Raw genomic sequence first — 25,069 nt, forward strand, 5'->3', positions numbered from 1 at the left:
GCCTTGTATGCTGTGTTAAGAAATTGAGGTTTTTAATGTAGGCCATTTACTTTTCAGAATTAAATTTTAAAAATTGGGTGGGGGCAGGTAAAGAGATTGATTGCTATAGCGTGGCCAACTTTAATTTTACTAAATATAACAACAACAACAAAACAAAATCCCGCCTATCTCTTGTTCTTTCATAAAACCAAGGGTATTTAACACTACTAAAAAATAAGAAAGATGTAATATAGAATAAAGGGTAGTTTTTTAAGTGAATTAAATTTAACTCTGATAAATTTACAAGTTTTTTCTTACAGTTCTGTTTGGTGTAAATTATCCAAAAAATATCATCAGTGCTTTAAGTGGTTTTTGTGTGTAAAGGGTATAAGTGGATGAAAGACTGGGGCAGGAAAGAGTAAGTGTGTGGACTTCGGAACCCCTGGCTGAGGCTGCAAGGGCAGTTTGTGACCTGCACCGGCCATTTGTGTGTCAGCTTTGCTTTTTCTCACATACAAGTTGGGGGTAATAACAGTTCCTGAGGAGTAAATGAGATGGGGTACATTGTAGATAGCTTGGCATAGGACCTGACCAGTGAATGTCATCTTACGTAATACAAGGACACAATCCACTGTGGTACCTTTAGATGGTCTGATGGGAAGGGAAAAGTTGGACTTGATGTTTAAAATGATATGGTCAATGTTTTTGCTTAGAATGGAAAGCTCTCTGAAGAAAAACAAGATGTATGTAATAAGCCCAGATCTTGGTTTTCAACGCCAGCAGGACTTTGGGGAAATGGCTGGTTTTAGGGCTGGAGCAGGGAATGTCCCCAGTGAGCCTGGTACATCTTTTATGCCAGAAAGTGAAGGAATGCTCAAGCCACACAGTGAACAGTTTGGGGGGTGCCCAAGGACAGAGGTGTCAACTGAAAGATTTCCAGTGTCCAAAGCTGGAACAATTTGAGCAATAAAACAAAGTAGTATTGGGTTATAACCCAAAGTATAAACTAAATATTGGTGAGCCATACTGATTAAAAAAAGAATGACTGAATAAATATGTAAACAAGGGAGAGAAGACAAATCTCCCATGTGGAATTATTCCAAATTAGCTTTGTAGCTACTCTGCCCTGGAAGAGGAGAGCATAACTTTCCCCTGTGTGTGTGATGTACACAGTGGCTTCCACAGAGTGCACTGGAAAGGGAGAAGGGGAGTCACTGCAGTGCAAAAACCAGACAAACTACCACAGGCGAACAAGCTCCATATCAGCAGTCTGGTTGATAGCATGTTCTCCTGATAAGATGTGATGAGTGGCATTTTACCTTGTCATCTTCCTCCCCTAAACCCATAAGCTTTGTCTTAGGGAAACATCAGGGTAATATTTGCAGATTGAAGGAGTCAGGAGGTCTGAGAACTCACACGTGGAAGATCCAGGGAGGTATGGTGACTACCTGTGACTGGTATCCTGAATAGGAGCTGGAACAGATAAAGGACAGTAGGAAAAAAGTAAGGTACTCTGAATGAACTATGGATTTTAGTTAATAATGTATCAGAAGCACGCAACTGATATTAGATGTTAGTAGTAGGGAGACTGAGCATGGGGTAAGTGGGAGGTCTGTACTATCTTCACAACCGTCCTGTCACTCTAATGCTATTCCAAAGTAAAAATGTAATTAAACAAATAAACTGGAAACTAGTAATGGAGTTGGGCGAGAAGCTTTTTTTTTGGTACATGCCCCTAGTGGGAACCGAACCCTGGACTCTCTGGTCTGCAGGCCTATGTTCCAACCACTGAGCCAAACCAGCCAGGGCACGAGAAGCTTTTTATCCTCATTTTGTTCTCTTCTGGTATATTTGAATTATTTAATTATGTTTATACATGCATTAATTTTGTTCTTTGAAAAAGGTTCCAGAGTTTATCTGGGTGGTGGGATTATATGCTTTTATTTTTTATGTGTTTAATGTTCTATGTATTTGAAACATTGAATACTGTTTATTTAACAAAAAGAAAAAGATTGGAGGCAAGGAAACTAGTTAGATGAATATTTTAGTAGCAGAAATCCACCTAAGAGATGAAGAAGACCTGAATTAGAACAGGCTCAATGGCACTGGAGAGGGAGTGGAAGTCACAGACGGTTGGAAGTAGCACTGGCCACAGAACGCCTATTTGGGTGGGTAGGTGGGGGCAGTTGTGGTGGGAAATGATGAGAGAAAAGGAAGCATTGAGAAGAACTCCATATTTTGGCTTGGTTGACTGGATGAATGGTGGTAGGACCAGTGAAGTAGGGAACTGAGGGTGAGCAGGTTTTGAGCTTAGGGAGATGACTATAGGTTTAGACACTTGGACTTCGAATTGTTTGTTACATGGGAGATGGAGCTGGTATTAGAGGGTTTAAAATTTATAAGAATGTAGGTGTTTATTTTATTTATTTTTTGAGAGGTTTTCTTTTTTTAATTTTTAATTTATTAATTTGTTTTTGTTGCAGATGCTTCTCATTTTTCCCCCATTGACACCCTCCTCCCCTTCCCCATTCCCCATCCCCAGCTTTGTTGTCTATGTTCATTGGTCATGCATACAGGTGTTTATTTTAAATGGCCATCTTACTTTCCTCTCTTGTGCGGAAGGATGACTATATTTGCCTCTCTTGGGTTCTTGAGAATGACATCTGTAAAGCAGGGATGGCTCCAAAGGGTTGTTACACAAAGGGCAAATAGCTCTTGCAGTCCTTAAGTGTGAGAAAGCATTCCTTCATAGTGGTTGTCAAGAAGAATTGGGTTAGGTTTGGTACAATGATAATTAAGGTGACATTTCCAAAAGAATGCAAAGTGTAGATCTGATATCTGTGGGTTTTGGGTTTTCAGGGCAAGTTCAAAGATGAAATAAGTACTGTAGTCAGAAGCAGAATGTATAATCAGTGAAAGGATAAACTGATTTTTATTATTACATTCAGAGATTATTTAAGGTGTTGAAATGTTGTTTTCTAGATGTCCACTATTATTAGTTTCAGTCATCAATATACAGACTCTGTTCACAGCCCGTAAAATTGCTTAAAACGTCCCCTTTCCCCACAAAATAGTAAAAGTGAAAGTCTGAATATGTTCACTGAAAATAAACATCTCCACTTTACCTATTAAGTACTTTTGTGAGAAATAAGTAAACTTTGAATGTCCTACTACTGTCTAAGTTGTTACCATGAGGTTAGGGTTATTAGCAGTGCTAGTACTATGGTTCCTGTTGTGCACCCCTATGTCCCTGTGTGGTACCAGTCAGTTCTTCCAGCTGCGTGTCCTTTCTAGTCCAGGGCCTTCTTACGCAGTATTCCCCCCAGAATACACTTCTCCCCTCACAGAGTGAAGAATCTGCTCGGTTTTCAGGCACCACTTTTTGTGTTGTAAGGCTTCCTCAGGGATGCCTTCACTGGGCGCCCAGGCTCCAGGACTTTACTTTCCAAAGGCTTATCATGTGACTGGCTGTCAGCTTTATTCTAAATTGTTAGCATCCAGCCCAGGGCTTGGCATAGGGTGGGCATTTAAAAAACATCTTCTGAATACACAAATAAAAGGTATGTGAATGATCCTCATTCTACAGATGAGAAGTGGGCTCAGAGAAGTTCCATAACTTATCTAAATTAAGAAATATTTCAGGATTTTTGAAGTCTGGAGAGCTTTTTGAAATGTGTACTTTTCACCACTAGGTGTGCCGCCTCCCGAGGTTAGTCATATGTGGAAGATTGAATTCCAGTTATTGTTTCATTTTTCTCAAGTGAAAACTGCACACTAATTGTTTTATCCCTTGTGCTTGATATGCCCAACCTTTGTTCACATGAAGGGTTATAGCTCTGAGGTCAGGAGGCTTTCATTGGTCTGTCTCCCATGATGTACCCCCACCCAGAGAGGAGCCAGGCCAGCTCCATAATCTGACCATACCATGTGACCACCTGACGGGTGCCCAGTCATTGAAAACACACCTACTTATTGACCTTTGGAATTTAGAAAATGGAAGCCAAATGGAAAGTTATGGTAAAATAGGGTGGACTTCATGGGTTCTGCTTTTCTGCTTATGATCAGGCTCAAGGCTGAATTAAAAACCACATTATTAAAAAAATAGAAAAAAAAAAAACCTTCCACAATTGAAAGCCCCTCTTTTCTATCTTAAAATTTATTTTTGCATCTTCATTTTACTTAGGTTTGTTTGTACAGAAGTCAACATTGTGTGTGGCCTACTGTATTTAGTCATCTGCAGTTAGGTTAGGCTGCCATAAATTGTCTGATAGGATCACCAGTATGGGGCACCTTTTCTAGAGAATAACCTCTCTGTACGAACCCTGTTCTTGCTGAAAGAATGATCCTTGCTGCTTAATCAAAGGCATTCTATTGCTTCATTGTTTATAGTAAATTGGAACTTTCCTCCTTTCTTTTCTCCTCCATTACAGAGATGTCTGAGTAATCCTGTCCTGTGTTAGACGAGTATTGTGCCTTTGATGAAAGCCCCACAGTGTGATTTGGTCTTCCCTGAACCATGCTGCCCAAGTGTCTCTTATCACCCTCTGCCTTTCCCTCCTCTGTTACAGTACACTGTTCTTTTCCTGCTTCCTTCTGATGACAGATTTATTGTGTTTACAAATGTTCTCTCTCTGTGTAATGTAAGGTCTCTGTGGACAGCAGCATGCATGTTTCGTTCTTATTGTATTCCCAGGGCCCAGCAAAGTGCCTTATTGCATTATTGACTGAACAGACAAACGAAGGAGATACTTTTCGAAGTCAGGTGGCAGCTAGCCTACTCTTTTTTTTTTTTTTTTTTGGGTACGTGCCCCTAGCGGGAACCGAACCCGGACTCTCTGGTCCGCAGGCTGACGCTCCAACCGCTGAGCCAAACTGTCCAGGGCTAGCCTACTCTTTCTTCTGTAAATGACCCAGCTGTCTTTCCTTCAAATAAATTAATGCTTTGGTTGTGAACTTAGAGCTTCAGAAAGAGTATTTGGCCCCGGCCAGTTTTGCTCAGCGGTTGAACGTCGACCTGCAGACCAGAGAGTCCTGGGTTTGGTTCCCGCTAGGGGCACGTACCACGAAAAAAGGGAGGGAGGGAGGGAGGGAGGGAGGGAGGGAGGAAGGAAGGAAGGAAGGAAGGAAGGAAGGAAGGAAGGAAGGAAGGAAGGATGGATCTGTTCTCTTCTTACCATTCCCTTTCATTCATTTTTTTTTCCTCTTTCCTTTCTCTTCCCTTTCCTTTACTACTACTCCCCACTGTTTCCTCTTGTGTCTCATTTTTCCCTCCCACTGCCTTCGAGGAGACCATTGTCTACTGGAAGAAGATCCTAGCCTTGTGGCTGATGTCAGAGCATATTTTTGAGCTGGACTGAGGATCTGTGATGGGGTCCAAGAACCCTAGCTCCCATCTGGTGTGCTCAGTTCTCCACAAGATGTGGTGTTTATGCCCCAGCAAAGCTGACTTGGACAGGCAGGCAGAGGCGAGTGTAGGAAGTCAGTGCTCATAAGTTGGGTGTGAAAGTTCTTCCATACAGTCCGTCTTTGTCATAAGTTGGGCATTGTGATTATTATGTGGAGAATAGGCTTGGGAGATGGGGGGGTGCTGTGGAAGCAGACATCAGTGGGTGGCTGAGATGCAGGAGATGTGGAGTGGGGTACACTCACTTGATCTAATCTTAGGTCTACAAAATAAGCATAGGAGGAGTGTGAAAGGACAGTTATCCAACAAGTAATTTCAGTACTGTAATATGCTTATACTTTATTAAAAACTATGAGGATATCCTTTCCTTAGGTAGTGAAACTACTTACCTGCATTTTCTCTCCTTAAAAGACACTTGCTCACAGTCTCTCATGATGTTGATACCTCCCTGTGCTTTCCTTTGTTTGCTTCTTGTTTTTAGCCTGTAGTTGTGTGTGCTCTGCACATGGGCATGCATCAGAATGTCCATCTTAGAAGCTCTTAGCTGGGAGAGACTGAATCTGGATAATTCTGTAGACAAATAACAGCGATGACAAACCTGCTACTTGTAATGATTGGTACCCAAATGTCGTTACAGTAAAACCTCGATATAACAGACTAATTCAGATGAGCGACGTTCGTTAAAGCTGAATGTCAGTTATATAACAAAGTAGGTTTTCCAAATGTATGTGTTAAAAAATCTATTTTTACTTATGTAGACACGTTTGTATAATTATGTATGAAAAGTTTAATTTTACAGAGAAGTTTTCTGTATGTATTACTATAATTTAAATTTTACACTGAATAGGTTTAGTAAATATGTGTATTCCCGAGAGTAAACAAATGCACACAGATTAGGCATGACTTAGCACACATTGAAACATTGGTTGCATGTGTTAAACTGCTGCAGAAAGTCACACCACTAGACAACAGAACCAATTACTGTGCGCGATGCAGTGTTTACAAGTGGTGACTCTTGGATTTAAATATTAGACTATAATTGTAGATATGTAATATTTACTTATGTCGACGAAATTACTACAGTGTTTTTTCTAAAATATAGCCTAGTTGCTAAAATTTGTTTAAAATAACAGTGAGTTAATAACCAAAAAAAACCTGTTAATTTATATGCAAATATTGGTTAAAAGAATTTAAAAATTAACAGGATGTTAATGGTCACATATGGCATACAGACCAGAAGTTCTGATTGGGTGTTTTTTGCTTGCTTATATTCCAAATCGATGGTTTGCTTCTTGGCTTTATCTACTCTATTATTGAATCTGTGTAAATTATTTTTTATTTCAGTGACTCCTTCATTTCTAACTGGTCCTTCTTTATGCTCTTGAGGCCCTCACTAAATTCATTTGAAGTTCTCACTAAGTTCATTGAGCATCCTGATAAGCAGTGTTTTCAACCCTGCATCTGTTAGATTGTTTATCTTGATTTTGTTTAAAGTCATCCCTTGCCACTTTGTGATCACGGCTTGACTCTATCGTGGTTTTTTTCAAATACTATACTATGTATGTTTTTTTCTTGTTTGTGTAAAAAATTTTTTTTCTTCATTGATGTAATTTTTTAATTTAACTTTATTGCTGAATGTATTACAGATTTTCCTCATATTCCCCCTATTGACCCCCTCCTCCCACTCCCCTCCTGCCTTTTCCCACACTGTTGTCTCTGTCCATTGGGTATGCATATGTACATATAGGTTCTTTGGTTTATCTTTTCTCACCCCCACTTCCTCCATCCCTTTGAGGTTTGTCAGTTTAACAACTAATTTGTACTTCTTTTTTTAAAAATTTATTTATTTTATTTTTTAAATAATTTTTTTGTTGATTTATTTTTGTTACAGATGTTTCTCCTTTTTTTCCCCATTGACACCCTCCTCCCCATCCTTCCCACCCCATACCTGGCTTTGTTGTCTGTGTCCATTGGTTATGCGTACATGCATATAAGTTCTGTGGTTTATCTCTTCCCTCCCCCCACCACCCCTTCTTCTGAGGGTTGTCAGTCTGTACCCTACTTCCATGTTTTTTGGTCTACCCAATTCCTCAGACTGTTATGTTCATTATATTCCACAAGTAAGTGAGATCGTGTGATATTTGTCTTTCTCTGCGTGGCTTGTTTTGCTTAGGATAATACTCTCCAGGTCCCTCCATGTCATCTCAAAGGATAAGAGATCTTTCTTTCTTACAGCTGCATAGTACTCCATTGTATATATGTACCACAGCTTTTTTATCCATTCGTCTACTGATGGACACTTGGGCTGTTTCCAGATCTTAGCTATTGTAAATAATGCTGCTGTGAACATAGGGGTACATATATTCTTCCTGATTGGTGTTTCAGGCTTCTTAGGGTATATTCCTAGAAGTGGGATCACTGGATCAAATGGCAATTCTATTTTTAATTTTTTGAGGTAACACCATAGTGTTCTCCATAGTGGCTGCACCAGTCTACATTACCACCAGCAGTGTACTACAGTCCCCTTATCTCCTCACCCTCGCTAACACTTATTGTTTGATGATTTGTTGATGGCAGCCATTCTGACAGGTGTGACGTGATACCTCATAGTTGGTTTAATTTGCATCTCTCTGATGATTAGTGATGTTGAGCATTTCTTCATATGTCTCTTGGCCATTTGTATGTCCTGTTTGGAGAGGTATCTATTTAGCTCCTCTGCCCATTTTTTAATTGGTTTTTTTGTCTTCCTTTTGTTGACTTGTATGAGTACTCTATATATTTTGGAAATTAACCCCTTATCTGATATATCATTGGCAATTATGCTCTCCTATACAGTGGGTGGCCTTTCCATTTTGGTGGTGGTTTCTTTTGCTGTGCAGAAGCTTTTTAGTTTGATGTAGTCCCATGTGTCCATTTTCTCCTTTGTTTCTGTTGCCTTAGGTGATGTGTCAGTGAAAATTCTACTGTGTATGATGTCTGAAATTTTGTTGCCTACATTTTCTTCTAAGAAAATTTTCTGTTCCATTGGTCTATATGTCTGTTCTTGTGCCAGTACCAGGCTGTTTTGTTTACAGTAGCTTTGTAGTATATCTGATATCTGGTACTATGATCCCACCTACTTTGTCCTTCTTTTTCAAGATTGCTGTGGCTATTTGGGATCTTTTTTGGTTCCATATGAACTTTTGAAGTATTTGTTCTAGTTCTGTAAAATATATCGTTGGTATTTTGATGGGGATTGCATTGAATCTATAGATTGCTTTGGGTAATATGGACATTTTAGTGATGTTAATTCTTCCAATTCCTGTATTTCTTTTTTCAATGTCCTGTAGTTTTCTGCAAATTGGTCTTTTACTTCTTTGGTTAAGTTTATTCCTAGGTATCTTAATTTTTTGGCTGTGATGATAAATGGGATTTTGTTTTAGTTTTTCTTTCTGTGAGTTCATCATTGGTATATAAGAATGCCATTGATTTCTTGACTTTAATTTTGTATCCTGCTACTTTGCCAAATTCATTTATTAAGTCTAGTAGACATTTGATGTAGTCTTTAGGGGGTTTTCTATGTATAATACCAGGCCATCTGCGAATGACAGTTTCACTTCCTCCTTTTCAATTTGGATCCCTTTTATTTTTTTTCTTCATGTGTCATTGCTGTCGCTAAGACTTTCAGTACTATGTTAAATAAGAATGATGAAAGTGGGCATCCCTGTCTTTGTTTTTGTTCTTAAGGGAAATGCTTCTAGTTTTTGCCCATAGAGTATGATGTTGGCTGTAGGTCTTTTATATATGGCCTTTATTATGTCGAGATATGATTCCTCTATTCCCACATTGCTGAGCGTTTTTATCAGAAACGGGTGCTGGATTTTGTCGAATGCTTTTTCAGCATCTATTGATATGATCATATGGTTTTTATCCTTTATTTTGTCTATGTTGTGTATCATATTTATTGATTTGGGAATATTATAACAGCCTTGCATCCCTGGAATGAATCCCACTTTGTCATCGTGAATAATTTTTTTGATGTATTGCTGGATCCGACTTGCTAGTATTTTGTTCAGGATTTTGGCATCTATGTTCATCAGGGATATTGGCCTGTAGTTTTCTTTCTTTGTAGTGTCTTTTTCCGGTTTTGTAATTAGAATTAAGCTGGCCTCATAAAACGAGTTTGGAAGTCTTCTTTCTTCTTGAATTTTTTGAAATAGTTTGAGGAGAATGGGTGTTAGTTCTTCTTTGAATGTTCAGTAAAACTCCCAAGTGAAGCCATCAGTGCCTGGGCGTTTGTTTGCTGGAAGAGTCTTGATTACCTCTTCAATTTCCTTAGTTGTTATTGATCTGTTAAATTTTCTATCTCTTTCCTGGTCCAGTTTTGGGAGACTATGTGTTTCTAGAAATTTGTCTATTTCGCTTAGATTGCCGAATTTGTTGCCATATAATTGTTCATAGTATTTGTTAAGGATCTGTTGTATTTCTGTGGTGTCAGTTGTTACGTCTCCTCTTTCATTTCTGATTTTGTGTATTTGGGTTGTCTCTCTTTGTTTCTTGGTGAGTCTAGCTAAGGGTCCATCAATCTTGTTTATCTTTTCAAAGAACCAACTCTTTGTTTCATTGATCCTTTGAATTGTTTTTTTGGTCTCCTTGTCATTTATTTCTGCTCTGATCTTTACTATTTCCTTCCTTCTTCTTGCTCTGGGGTTTTCTTTTTGTTTGCTTTCTAGTTCTTTAAGTTGTGAGGTCAGATAGTCTATCAGAGATTTTTCTTGTCCCATAGATTTTGTGTTGTTGTGTCTTCATTTTCATTGGTTTCCAGGAAATTTTTAATTTCTTCGTTGATCTCCTTAGTAACCCATTTGTTGTGTTAAACATGCCATTTAGCCTCCATGTGTTCAAATGTCTTTGCATGTTCTTCTTGCAACTGATTTCTAGTTTCATGTCATTGTGATCTGAGAAGATGCTTGATATGATTTCAATCTTCTTGAACTTGTAGAGACTTAGTTTGTGTCCTAACATGTGGTCTATTTTTGATAATGTCCCATGTGCACTTGAGAAGAATGTGAATTCTATAGTTTTGGGGTATAATTCTTTGTAGGTATCTATTAAATCCATTTGGTCTAGTGCTTCATTTAGAGTCTCTGTTTCCTTGCTAATTTTTTGTCTAGAGGATCTATCCAGTGATGTCAGTGGGGTGTTGAAGTCCCCTGTCATGATTGTACTGCTGTCAATTTCTCCTTTGAAGTCCTCCAGAAGATTTTTAATATATTTTGGTGCTCCTATATTGGGTGCATATATGTTTACCAAGGATATATCTTCCTGTTCAATAGATCCTTTTAATATTATGTAGTGGCCTTCTTTGTCTCTAGTTATGGCCTTCAATTTTGAAATCTATTTTATCAGATATCAATCTTGGTACCCCAGCTTTTTTTTCTTTTCTGTTTGCTTGGAAGATTTTTTTCCCCATCCCTTCACTTTCAACCTATGTGAGTCTTTTGTTGTGAGGTGGGTCTATTGTAAACTGTACATACATACATATATATATATATATATATATATATATATATATATATGAGTCATGCTTTCTTATCTAAGCAGGTACTCTGTGTCTTTTTATCGGAGCATTCAATCTATTTACATTTAAGATGATTATTGATATGTGCTTATTTATTGCCATATTTTGATTAGTGTGGTAATATTTTTGTTCCTATTTCTTCTACTAATTACAGCAGTCCTTTTAACATTTCTTGCAGTGCTGGTTTGGTGCTAATGTATTCCCTTAGCCTTTTTCTATATCTGGGAAGCTCTTTATTTGACCTTCTGTTTTGAATAATAGCCTTGTTGGGTAGAGCAGTCTTGGATTCAGATCCTTGTTTTTCATGACCTTGATTACCTCATGACATTCCCTTCTGGCTTGTAGTGTTTCTGTTGAGAAGTCAGCTGATAGTCTTATGGGGTTTCCTTTGTAGGCTCTTGCTCCCTTTAGGATTCTTTCTTTGTCTTTAATTTTTGGCATTTTAATTACTATGTGTCTTGGTGTGGGCCTGTTTGGGTTCTTCTTACTTGGGCTCTTTGTGCTTCTTGAACTTGAATGCCTTCTTCCTTAACCAAATTAGGGAAGTTTTCTGTCGCTATTTCTTGCAATATATTCTCCAAGCCTTGCTCATTTTCTTCTTCTGCGGGGACTTCTATGATGCAAATATTATATTTTCAGTTTTCCCACAGTTCTCCTAAGCTGTCTTCCAGTTTTTCAATTGTTTTTTCCTTTTGGTTTTCTGATTGGTTGATTTTTTTTCTACCCTGTCTTCTAAATCACTGATCCAGTCCTCAGCTTTCTCTATTTTGCTGTTTCGTCCTTCCAATGTATTCTTTATTTCTGCTGTGTCATTCTTAATTTTTTCTTGGTGGTTTTTCATTTCCAGTTGGTTGATTTTCAATGTTTTTATGTCTTTACTCATGGTGCTCATGTCCTTACATATGCTGTTGAGCTTCCTCAAGATCATGGCTCTGAATTCTAGTTCTGTTAACTTGCTTCACTGTGTTTCATTTATCTCATCTTTGTTAGAGGTCTCTTGTTCTTTGGGATTTGTTTCTTTGTTGCACCATTTTGGCAATCTCAGTGGGTTTTGGAGTCTGCCAAATTTTCCCTGTGTGTGTTGGTGTTCTGCTGTTTGTGGCTCCCTCTACTGTGTTTGGATGAGTGAGGGAGGACCCATGTTAAACACCACTGTCAAGTCTTACTTTCCTGGGTAGAGTTTCAAGCCCAGAAAAGGTTCAGTTATCCTCTAGTTTTTTTACCTGGAGGCTATTATTCGGGGTTACTTGAAGAGTCTTGGTTACTCAGTTGAATGAAAAACTCCCTCAGGTGTTCAGAGTAAGGGGATTTCCACAGGGTGGGGCAGATGTTGGTTTGTAATGAGCCTCAATTTGCATTTTAGTGGGCCCACAGGGTGGGGTTGAATCTCCGAGGGAGGGACCGCTGCCTCTTTGCAGAGCCTTGGGAAGGAGTAATATGGCCACAGTCCTGTGTGGCCACAACTCAGCAAAAGCTGTGAGCGCCCTGCAAATCCAGAGTGTTCCCACATGGTTTCAGTTCAGTCTGCCCTCCCTCTGCTGGAGCCGAAGGTGAGTGGCTGTGGCTACTTTAGTGCTCTGTCCCAGCTCTGGGCTGTTGAACTGCTTGGGAGTTTAACCCTGAGGGTGCTGCTCACAGCTAAGGCTTCTGCTGTTTATGGGCTTCCAGCCTGCCTCTCACGTCTCCGCAATCCTACCAGGACCGGTTCAGTGTCCCTGGTTATATGGTTCTTGCAAGCTGCTTTTCTCTTGCTTTTTCCTGACGATTTGTCTTTATTTTAGTTGTAATTCCAGTTTGGTCCTGGGAGATGGTCTGTGTACCTTCTGTTCACTCTGCCACCATTTTGGAATCTCCCAATTTGTACTTCTTAATCCCTTCACCTGTTTCACCGATTCCCCCAACCTCCCTCTTCTCTGGCAACCAACAAAATGTTCTGTGTGTTTATGAGAATGCTTTTGTTCTGCCTGTTTACTTTGTTTGTAGATTCAGTTGTTGATATATATATTCATTGCTATTTTGTTTGTTCATATTTTTGATCTTTTTCTTCAAGAAGACCCTTCAACATTTCATATAATAATGGTTTGGTGGTGATGAACTCCTTTAACTTTTTCTTGTCTGGGAAACTCTTTATATGGCCATCGATTCTAAATGACAGCTTTGCAGGATACAGTAATCTTGGTTGTAGGTTGTTGCTTTTCATCACTCTGAATATTTCTTGCCACTCCCTTCTGGCCTGCAAAGTTTTTTGTGAGAAATCAGCTGACAGTCTTATGGGAACTCCCTTGTAGGTAACTAACTGCTTTTTTCTTGCTGTTTTTAAGATTCTCCCTTTGTCTTGAACCTTTTGCATTTTGATGATGATGTGTCTTGGTGTGGGCCTCTTGGGGTTCATCTTGTTTGGGACTCTCTGTGCTTCCTGACTTGTATGTCTGTTTTCTTCACCAAGTTAGGGAATTTTTTTTTTTTTATTATTGTTTTAAATAGATTTTTGATTTCTTGTTTTCTCTCTTCTCCTTCTGGCACCCCCAAGATGCGAATGTTGGCACGCTTGAACTTATCCCAGAGGCTCCTTAAACTATCCTCATTTTGTTAGATTCTTTTTTTTTTTTTTGCTCTTCTGTCTTGGTGGCTTTTTTTGCTTGTATATATTCCAAATCGAGGGTTTGCTTCTTGACTTTACCTACTCTATGATTGAATCTGTGTAAATTATTCTTTATTTCAGTTAATGCCTCCTTCATTTCTGACTGTGCATCCTTCATTTCTGACTGGTCTTTTTGTATGCTCTCAGGGCCCTTAGCAAATTCACTGAGCATCCTTATAAGTAGTGTTTTGAACTCTGCATCTGTTAGGTTGCTTATCTCCATTTTGCTTAGTTCTTCTCCTGGAGTTTTGTTCTCTTCTTTTATTTGGAACCTGTTTCTTTGTCTCCTCATTTTGGCTCTCTCCCTGTGTTCGTTTCTATCTATTAGGCAGAGTTGCTATGTCTCCTGGGCTTCCTAGGTTGCTCTATTGTTGTAGGTGTGCTATATGGTGCAGTGGCACAGCTTCCCTGGTCTCCCAGCTGGGCCCTCAAGGTGCACCCCTCGTGTGGCCTTTACACCCTTCTGTTGTAATTGTGTCTTGATTGCTGTTGGCACATCAGTGAGAGGGTTTTTCTAAGGGTGATCATTTGTAAGTACTTGCTGTGCCCACTATCCACTGACCTCTTGACCACCTTGGATGATTAGCTGTGCAGGGGGGCCCACCACACAGAGCAGGACTTATTTTAGCAGTGTTCTGGTACCCACTGAGTTCATTCCTTGAGAGTGTCACTTGTGAAGGTGGTTCAGTGGTGGTGCTTCGCAGTGTTCTGCAGCTGTCCACTGGGTGTGCTGGCTCTGGGGCAAGGTCAGCCACTGCCTGCCTGTGTTCTACCCGGGGCCACCTGGCATAAGCTACAGAGTGGTCTGGAAATGGCTGCTTCTTGTGCTGGGCTTGGAGGTGGCCAGGAAAAGCCAAGTTGTGAACCAAGGCTGGCTGCTTCTAGTGCCAGGCCTGGGGCCACTTGACAAGAGGTTATGGGGCTAGCTGAGACCAGATGCTGCTTGTTTGAAAGAATTTAGGAAAATCTGAAGCAGGATTGGTAAAGCCTTTGAAACAGCGTAGGTGGGCCTCAGGGAATCACCAGGGTGGGTCAAACAGTGTGAGCCAGGTTGCTGGAGTCCCAGGTATGGCTCCCCTCTGCTGCCCCGCGGAAGGTCTCACCAAAGGAACAACGGTCTCTGACAGCACGTCTGTCCAGGAGAACGCTGCCTCTCCAGCCCTTGCCTCAATGCCAAATAACTCAGTTTTCCCCCATATGTCTCTGGTGCCTTTTGAGGTGCCCCCCGCCCCCTGGAGCTCAGAGGGAGCAAGTCTGAGTAAGTCCATGCACGGACCCTTTAAGAGGAGCTGCCTGGGGCTCCAACAGCCTCAGCCTACCTCAGCCTCAGTTCCCACTGGTTTTTACAGCCAGAAGTAATGGGGATTCTCTTCCTGGCACTGGAACTTTGTGTTGGGGGCCTGGTGTGGGAGGGGGACCCCTCACTCCGCAGCAAGGACCTTCTCGACCCAGGTGTGCTTCTGATTTTTATCTGCCACACGTGTGTGTGGGACCATCCTGACTGCTATCCACCCCTCCTACCAGTCTTGGTGTGGCTACTTCTTTAATTTCATAGTTGTAGGACTTCCATTCAGCTTGATTTCAGGTGGTTCTGAATGATGTCTGTTCTGTAGTTATAACTTGGATGTGGTTGTGGGAGGACAGGATACCATGTTTACCTACACTACCATCTTGACTGGAAGTCCATTGTCCAAGGTGTTAGTGAAGTACTCAGAATGTGTGCACATTTAAAGCATCTCACACTTCCAGTTAATATTTAGTCTCTTAAAATCAGACTCAGGTGATTGAGTTATGGCAGAGGGTGGGTAGGAGGCACAGTGGATCCTTTTGAAGTTTACTTGGCCCTATTCTGTCTGCCCCTGTTCTGTATTATGGCATAGTCTGTGAGCGGCTTGACACTGAATCAAGAATGACTGCTGTTGATTGTGTGTGTCTGTTCCCAGCCTGCACTGTGAACTCGAGTGAGAACCATGGGTTTTATTTTTCTGCATTCCAGCTTCCAACAGAATACCTGGCACATAGTTGTACTTAACAAATAAATGCTGAAGAGATGAAGGAAGGAAGGTTGTGCACATGGTCGCTGATAACATTCAGAGGAGGTGTGCTCTCCAACAGCCCCAGGGAGAGGAGGCTGCTGCTTCTGGGCATCCTTCCAGCTTCCTCATGGAAGCAGCAAGGGGATCACTCTGACACCTTACCACCTCTCAGGTGACCCTGTGTCCTGACTTGAACTTCCAAGTTACAAGAGAATATGGAGAGTTGAAGGAGATTTTAAAAAATAGATACCACTTGGTGGAAGCATGTTCTTACTCAGCCTTTTTTCCTTTTCTTTCTGAATGACACGTCTTTCCTGTTGTTGAGACAGTCCCAGTTATCTTGACAAGGGGGTGAAGGGAGCCTTTCCTTTTGGAGCCAGCTCTAGGGCAGGTGTTTGAACTGTGCCTTCTGTTTCTCAAAAATGTTGACACCCTTCTTTCTGTTGTATGAACTGAATTAATTGTGTATGCCTTTTAAGATCATTGATATACATTGCATTCTTAATTATTCAGCTCCATTCACATATTTTTGAAGGGCTTGCTTTTTGTACTCAAAGTATCACATAGTAACAATGCAGATGCTCCATTTGTTGAGTACCTACAGTTTTCCTGTCTTTACATGTATTCTGTGTAAACTTCATGACATCCCTTGAATGTAGCGCCAGGATTCTCTGGGTTACAAGTGACACAAGCTCTGTTCAACTCTAACTAAACGGGACTTAAATGGCTCATGTAACTGAGAGGTCTGGGTAGATCTTGCTCTACTACCAGGGATGCAAGCCTGGTGGTCTCAGCTCTCGCACCACCTTTGCTGTCTTCTGATTTGCTTCATTTGCTCTTAGGCAGGCACTCCATCCTGTTGGCTCCCGCAGCTCTAGACTTGTATCTACACAAATCAGCCCAGTCCAAAGAGAGGCTCCAGAATTCCTTATTGTGGTGGCACAGGGCAGCCCTGGTGCTTTGGTCAGGCCTGGGTGTACCCATTCACTGAGGAGGGTGTGGTCACTGAGAGCCGAGGTCGGGGGTGGGTGGGTGGTTACCCTAGAACTGTTCCCTGCTGTCAGTGGAAGAAGTAGGGTTGGTATTGGGCAGCAACACTTTGGATGTTTCCTGTAGGCATGCAATATTATCCATTTCTTCCACAGATAAGGAAACTGAAGCCTATTTCCATTTTTTTAAAGCCTCTTCTTAAACCTTTATGTTGGTCTTGATGAAAGTGCAAGCGTGTGATTAATGGCACCCCTTAGGACAGGCTCACTGCCCAGCAACAGCTGTGCATTTCCCCACCCACAAAGTGACACTGGGGCATCTCTGGCATCGGCTATACCTGCGTCTCTCCTGAGCCTGCTCACTGTTGTTACCTGCTCATACACTTTAAGGCAGCAGCCAGAACATTTTATATCTATGACCCAAAGGAAAAAGGATCCGCACCTGCAGGAGGCATTCATCAGTTTTTACCCAGTGTGAACTTTCCACCCAGCAGTGCCTCGAAAAAGCAGGTGTCAGTGGACGTTTGCTTCATGCCCTGCTTGCATTTCACTTCCCTCTTCAGTTTCTGATGGTGTTTTCCTTTCCTGTTGTCTCCTAGTTTTTTCCCTTTTTAACTCCTTTTTTAAAGGACTAGTAAAATGAATGAATTTTTGATTTATCCTTTCTGTGCTGGGGTTTCTGTCTTTATCTACACTAGGGGCATCATGGTTGAGATAGTCTTGAAACGCCAGCCTGACTTTCTGGCAGCAGGCTTCTGGCTGCAGGAATGGAAAGTGATCCCTCACTGTAACCCGTGACTGTGTTTCAGGTTCTCTCTCCTGTGGTAGATAGTGGATTGCTGGTGTCCCTCCTCATTCCATCTATAGTTGTCAGGGTGATTTAGTGAGAATATGGCAAAGCACTAAGCACAGGGTCTAGCATGCGGTTAGGTAGTATGTGTACATTAACTATTGTTACTTTTAAACATAGTGACTACAGTGGTGTTGTGATAAATTTGAAATAATCAAAGTGTCAGTAGGTGATTGATTGATTAAATGCAGTGTATGTGAACCGTTTAATAATGGATAGTCCTTAAAAATGGATTAGACTAGCCCTGGCCGGTTTGGCTCCGTGGTTAGAGCATCAGCTCATGGACCAAAGAGTCTCAGGTTCAGTTCCGGTCAAGGGCATGTACCTCAGTTGTGGTTTGATCCCCAGCCCTGGTCGGGGTTGTGCGGGAGGCAGCCAGTAGATGTGTCTCTCTCACATCGATGTCCCTCCTCCCCCTCCCCCCGACCCCCATCTGAAGATAAATGCAAAAATATCCTCGGGTGAGGAATTAAAAAAATGGATTAGACTAAAATACTGATAGAGAAAAATATTTACTAATTATTGGTAATGGGCAAAAACACAGTTTGTGTGTGTATAATATGTTTATGAATGCATTAAAGCCTAGAAATACATATATATCTGTATTAACAGTTTAATTGGGTGTTATGATTGCTTATAAGAGAACTTTGACTTTTAATTTAAAAATCGGCATATATTTTATTATAAAAGAATTGTGTAGGGGATATTAGGAAAGTTTAAAATATTTAGGGTTGTCATTACCTTACATTTTGATTTGCCCTCAGATATTTTCATAGCCTTGTTTGATTTCATTATCTAATGAAACCTTATGCATTTTTATATGTAATAAAAGCTTCTAAAAACAATACATGGAGCACTAATTTTACCTGCCTTCTTGTGGACTGCCAGAATTAATATTTGAATGCTTACTGTGTGTGTGCTCTAGCTGTGTTTTTGGTGTTAGGAATACCAAGAAGAAAACAAAATGCTCCCTACTCCAGGGACAGAGAAACAGATCTGCAGACAGCTAATTCCAGGGTGAGATGGAGTAAAAGGCACAAGTGTGGCTTTGTAGCACAGAGAAAGGCACAGTCTACTGTGGACATAGCTGGGCAGGAACTCAGAGATGCTTACAGTTGATTAGTGCTTTCAAGAATGCATAAGAATGTGGGTAAAGACTTGCAGGTAGCAAAGGCTTGGTGCTGTGAAGATTAAGAAAGATCAAATTTTGGGATATTGACGAACAACAGCCAACCTTTGGTCTTATTATCATGCCTCTGTGCAGCCTCCTCTTGGGAATGCTGATTATACTCTAGATACTCCCTTGGAGGAGAATTTCAGTTCCAGAAAGTGGGCAAGTCTGAAAGCTGTTCAGGAATATTAGCTCCCACAAAGTATGACCTTGATGTAGCGAAACAGGGAGTTACTTGTCTTTGCTTTAGAAAATGAGCTTGGGAATCCACCTGCCAGAGCCTGCCTTAGGAGGAGAGAAGAGAGGAAAAGCTCTTTATGGTTTAGGTTCTGCTTTCCTGGCAGATGGACAATGGAACAGACATTTCGTAGTTTCTGTGACATTTTGTTCATAGATGTGTGTGTGAATTTTTTTTGGTACGTGCCCCTAGCGGGAACCGAACCCGGGACTCTCTGGTCCTCAGGCTGACGCTCCAACCGCTGAGCCAAACTGGCCAGGCTGTGTGAATTTTCTTAATGGACAATATCCAAAGTTTGTAATTCTAAGTTTCAGACATCAGACTTAAAATCTGATGTTTTGTGCTACCACTATACTTAAATCTGTAGCCACAGTGGTCTTTCTGATCATTTTGACCCATAGAATCTGTCTGTGACTTGTCTCTGTAGTTTTGAGGCGGCTGGGGCCTGACAAAGTCTGCTCTGCCCGCTCAGTGTCAGCCCTGGTCACTCTTCAACCTTCATGTAGCATCTTGACCACAATTCAAAGATTTGTTCAAGACAAGGTCACAGACGTGTTCAGCTTTTAGAATTCTGCTTGTTTGTGTTGAGTCCATGGATGACTGTACTCTGACCTTTTTTTTTTCTCAAGGAATCCTGTCTCTCCTCTTTTGTATCAGTAGTTCCTTTTGGCATGCTATTTTGCTGCTGTTTTTAACTTTACTGTGCCTACTAACTGGGTTGCTAGGAGTGGAGTGATTGAATTGGATGAGAATTACAGTGTAACTCTAGAAATTTCATGAGTCAGTTTCAAATGTTTTGTCCCGGTGCTGTAAATGGAGGAATGGAGCTCAGGGGATTTTTTATTTTTATTTTTAAAGGATTAAAGGAGATAATAGTGGCTGGGAACTGAAGGCTTCAATGACCTTATTCCAGGTTTGTACCCCAGACTGTCACATAAGAGAAGTGACTCTCAGATGACAGTCTGAAGTGGTGGCAGAAGATAGAATTCATTATTGCTTTGGGCTCAGGGAGAACTAATCCTTCTGTAAGACCATTTTCTGTGTAACATAGTTTGTCTTGTGTGAAAAATCTTAAATTGATAGCAGCACAAGCTTACATAGCTAAAAATACTCATTTTCACACATGTTTTTGCCTTAGTTAAAGCTCTAGAAAAAAGGCTGTATGCTGACAGATGTCTGATTAAGCTGAAAAGCCTGAAGAAAATGGGAATTTAAATAACTAGTAGAGTTCACTATAGATTGCTTTGGTTGAAAAATACTGACAATATCTTAGAAGCGGGGACTGGGAGGCTGTTCCTCCTGGACTGCATTCAGAGGGGATCCAAATTATGGGTCACATTTTCCTGCTTCTCATAATGTTTATGAAATTTTTATAAGATGCTGTATATTGTGAATGTTACATTGTTGAAGTGTCTGCATTTCATTATATTCCTTTAAAGAATGCTATGCTTTGTTTTGGTGAAGCAGTTAAAGTTACTTGCAGATCTGTCTAATCCCATTAAGACCGTTTTTAAACTCTGATCAGGCAGGTTTAGTATAGCTTTCACTCCAGAAATAGTTTAGTTCTACTACTAAGGCCTGCCCTCTCCGAGGTCTATACTGAATGCCTTCAGTGAGTTCCCCAGAACATCTTCCCACTTTGTATAAACTTTGAGAATCAGTTTATAGATAGATTCCTGGTCATTTTTGCCCCACCTTAATGGAATTTCGCTCACACATGCCTGGCCTAGACCTTAGTCCATTTCTAGAACTCTCTTTCTGGGTAGTTTCCTCTTTCATAGCACTTTTCTCTGTAACTTCCATCCACTTCAGCCTGTCCTAAGTCTGATCCTCATTTTCTTAACTTAGCAAGGCTACCAGGTTAGGTTTGGGTTCCCATGTATTTGGTGGCCTGGACATTGTCTCCGGAAAGGAGGAGGGATTGTATAGTTTACACTGTTTTTCTTTCCTCAGGGATCACAGTTCGGCACTGCCTGCTCCGGTCTGAAAGTAGTTTTACATATTCCTTCTGTTTTAGCTATTTGTTGTAAGAGGTTAAGTCTGGTCCTTGTTAATCCATCATTGCTGCAAAGCAGAAATCACAGGAACTCCAATGGAATTGGTCCACTGGAAGTAATTCTTCATAACTGAATGAAATTTTTTCCCTTTACTATTACATTTACTAGGGTGACATTAGTCAACAAGAACATAGAGGTTTTAAGTGTACATTTTAGTAATACATGATCTGTATATTGCATTGTGTGTTTACCACCCGAAGTCATATTATCTTCTGTCACCATGTATTTGACCCTCTTTACCTTTTACTACCTCCCCCTTTCCTCTGTTAACCACCATACTGTTGTCTATGAGGTTCAGTTTAAGATCCCATATATGAGTGAAATCATACGATTCTTAGCTTTTTCTGACTGACTGATTTCACTCAGCATAATCCTATCAAGGTCCATCCATGTTGTCGTAAATTGCAGTATTTCATCGTTTCTTAATGGCTGAGTAGTATTCCATTGTTATGTATGTATCGCATCTTCTTTATCCAGGCCTCCATCAAAGGATACTTTGGTTGTCTCCATGTCTTGGCCACTGTGAATGATGCTGCAATAAATATAGGGATACATATACCTTTGTGAATAAGTGTTTTTTAGTTTTTTGGGGGTAAATAGATACCCAGAGGAAGGATTACTGGGTTATATGGTAACTCTATTCTTAATTTTTTGAGAAACCACCATACTGGCTGTACCAATTTACATTCCCACCAGCAGTGAATTGAGGGTTCCTTTTTTTTCACAATCTCTCCAACACTTGTTATTACTTGTCTTGTTGATAACAGCCATTCTAACATATGTGAGGTGGTATCTCAATGTAGTTTTGATTTGCATATCCCTAATAGCTAGTGAAGCTGAACATCTTTTCATATATCTGTTGGCCATTTGTATGTCTTTTTGGGAGAGGTGTCTGTTCAGGTCCTCTGCCTATTTTTTAATTTAATTGTTGGTTTGGTGTTGAGTTGTATGAGTTCTTTATATATTTTGGGGTTTAACCCCTTGCCTGAGCTGTTGTTTGCAAATATCATCTCTCATTTAGTTGGTTGTCTTTTTTATTGTTGGTGGCTGAATGCAATTCTAATGGCATGCTTGTCTATGTTAGAAAGATGAAACTAAACACAATTTACATGAAATTTTGAATGAGGTAAAATAGTGTCCTCATTTATTACTTACCTTTCCCACCAACTGCAATTGTTGTTGTTCTGAGAATAATGGCTGGAGTTCTTCAGCATGGTCGATTAATGACAGTGGAGTAATTCAGATGCTCTTGGAGCTCCCCTGAGGGCAGATAGGCTGAGAGGAGTCTTTGTCACTGCTAATGCTGTCAGTGCTCAGTGAGTGACCCCTCTTTTTGGGTTGCTCTTGTCCTTTACATTAGACTAAATTTTACTTTTGGGAAGGGTCTTATTAATGTGCTTTGCAGTTTAAGAATCACCTTTAGAATCAACATGGGAAGTCTATGTTAATAGATCACTAAATATCTGAATCTAAGAAATCGATGTGTAGATAGAAGAACCATCTGTGAAACAATATAAGCATAGCCTTGGTAATGTGATTTGGGAAGTTTAAAGGCATTTTGAAGAAAGCTGATTTGTAGAAGGATATGGCATTTGTAAGGATGGGTTTTACCACTCATTGTTGAATAAAAGAAGCAATCTAGTCCCCGCTGGTGCAGGTCAGTGGTTGAGCATCGGCCCATGCACCAAGAGGTCGCTGGTTCGATTACTGGTCAGAACACATACCTAGGTTGTGGGCCCAATCCCCAATGGGGAGCATGCAGGAGGTGGCCAATCGATGGCTCTCATTGATGTTTCTCTCTCTCTCACTTCCTCTCTCCTCAAATCAATAAAGGAAAAAAAATTAAAAAGGAGCAATATAATTTGAAGTGGATTGTTAGGGTTCTGAGTAGACACAAGACTTGGTTGTTGATAGAGTAGTTAAGAAGCAACAGAGCAAGAGAAGCAGGTTGTTTATATGTGTTTTGGGGGCAACAATTATTTACTTTCAACTTATTGGTAAAGATCTAATGCCCTTTTTCAGAAATCTTGAATATGACCAGCAACAGATGTTAGTTTTCTTTTTTATTGTTGTTGTTTTGTTTGTTTTTAATTACTCTTTAAGTTCTCTGTTTAGCCTTCTGAATGACTTACACATGCTATATAAGCCTTTGGTAATCTGTATAGTGTACCAGGATAGCTTTAATTTTGTGTCATCAAACTGTTGTTTATAAATATGTTTTTTTTTTTTTTTTTTAAGGCCCAAATAGGTTTTGTTTTGTTTCATTTTTTTCTTTTTTAAATATCACCCAAGGATATTTCTCCATTTATATTCAGATAGAGTAGGAGGGAAAGAGAGAGAGGGCAGAAACATCGATGTGAGAGAGACACATCAATTGGCTGTCTCCTGCATGACCCTGACTAGGGTCGGGGACCAAACTGCAACCAAGATACGTGCCCTTGACCGGAATAGAACCCATGACTCTTTGGTCCAAAGGCCAACACATTTCAATTTTAAATGCAACTTAGAGAATATTGGTTGGATTCACTACTACTTAGGGAATTTAAATAAACTTATTTAAAAACATTCAACCTCACTGAAAGAGAACTACAACATTGAGGAGTGTTTTTCTCACCTATCAAATTTTGGTTGAAGTTTAAAAATGATAATCAGCCTTGGCAATGATGTGGCAAGATGGGTACTTCTTTGAACGTCCAGGGGGAAAAGTATTTAAATGACCTTTCTGAAGATATGTTTGGCAGTATACATCAAAACCTTTTATCCTCTTTAATTCAGTAATATTGCTGTAGGGATTTTGTCTTAAAATTGTTAGAATTCAAACAAAGTGCAAGTAGGAAGGTATTTATCACAATATTATTTCTGACGGAGTGTTAGAACCACCCAAAATGTCTAACAATGAAAGTGTTTCAGTTGTATGGCATTTTCTAGTTACACAGCACCATGTAGCCGTTAAAAGGTATTTATGAAGAATATTTTGTCATGTTAAAAAATTGAGTTAATTTTAAATGAGTGATATTCTAAAATGATAGGTAATAAATAGATTGTCTTATGCCAGCTATTATTTAAAAATGCGTGGCAGAGAATGGTCAGAAGTATGCCAACATGTTTCTAGGAGGTGGCTTTAGGAGAAATTACTTCTTTATGTGTTTTCTACTTTCCACAATGGGGTGGGAGGGAGAATGTCCTGGATATGTAAAAGCAACTTTGATGTTGGTGGCTGCATTCTGGACTTACCTGAGGCCTGGAAAGACCCAGGGTGAGCACCTCAGATTCCAAAAGGGGAGGCAAACCATTTCTAAGGCTACTTGTTTTAAGTTCAGGTGAAAAGCACTTTCTTTAAAACAGTGATTTCTGTGCTCATTCTTCAGATAAAAATTTTGATGATGAAGATTCTGTGGATGGTAACAGACCTTCCTCTGCTAGTTCTACTTCATCCAAAGCTCCACCAAGCTCACGGAGAAACGCTGGAATGGGGACCACCCGTCGGCTTGGGTCATCCACTCTTGGATCCAAAACTTCAGGTAACACTAAGCCCTGTGTGGTGTTGTGGGGTCAGCTATGCAAGCTTTTAAAACTAGGTGTGCATGGTACTTGCCTTCTTGGTCCTCCAGTCTGTTTTGCAATGTTTCTGCTGGCTTATGAGTTGGTGGGATGTAAATTTCAGCTTCTGTGTTGCCACATTTTGGTAAGGAGAGCCTGCGGGGAGTGAAGCCAACACTGAGAAAAGTGTAGCTAAGAGACAGGAAGAGCAGGAGGGTGCCCTGATGGCATTTGTTGATTAATGGGATCCTGCAGTGCCTGAAACTCCAATGGGGAGTTTTTAGCCAGTTTTTATTTATCAAGACTGAGACTATCCAGAAGTCAGATTGTACCTCTGTCTTTAAAACGGTATTTTGTTCCTCCAGGTAGCATTATTCCTTGTGAGACCAGTATGGATATTGAATTAAGTAAATGGTAGGGATTTGCTTCCTGAGGCTTGAAAATTGCTTTACAAAGATTTCCTCCCTAAATCTCCCCCTTCCCCCTAATTATTATATACTTTCATTTTGCTGTCACATTGTAAATTTACATGCAAATTTCCTACTTTTTGCTTCTAAAATATTGTATAGCCACTGCCTTTAGAACCATGCTCACTTAGCACTGG

General features: G+C 40.3%; 1 protein-coding gene across 14 annotated transcripts in view; it reads left to right on the forward strand.

The window, feature by feature from the left end:
• CLASP1 (cytoplasmic linker associated protein 1) overlaps window positions 1–25,069 on the forward strand; it is a 279,036-nt gene that overhangs the window by 138,781 nt on the left and 115,186 nt on the right. For all 14 annotated transcript variants that reach the window (XM_036253618.1, XM_036253629.1, XM_036253619.1 and 11 more), the window contains exon 9: window positions 24,294–24,446. In XM_036253618.1, the coding sequence (XP_036109511.1) occupies window positions 24,294–24,446 (153 nt within the window). The remainder of the gene's footprint in view (window positions 1–24,293; window positions 24,447–25,069) is intronic.

The sequence above is a fragment of the Molossus molossus genome, unplaced genomic scaffold (assembly GCF_014108415.1).
Source record: "Molossus molossus isolate mMolMol1 unplaced genomic scaffold, mMolMol1.p scaffold_m16_p_11, whole genome shotgun sequence".
In the NCBI taxonomy this organism is placed as follows: domain Eukaryota; kingdom Metazoa; phylum Chordata; class Mammalia; order Chiroptera; family Molossidae; genus Molossus; species Molossus molossus.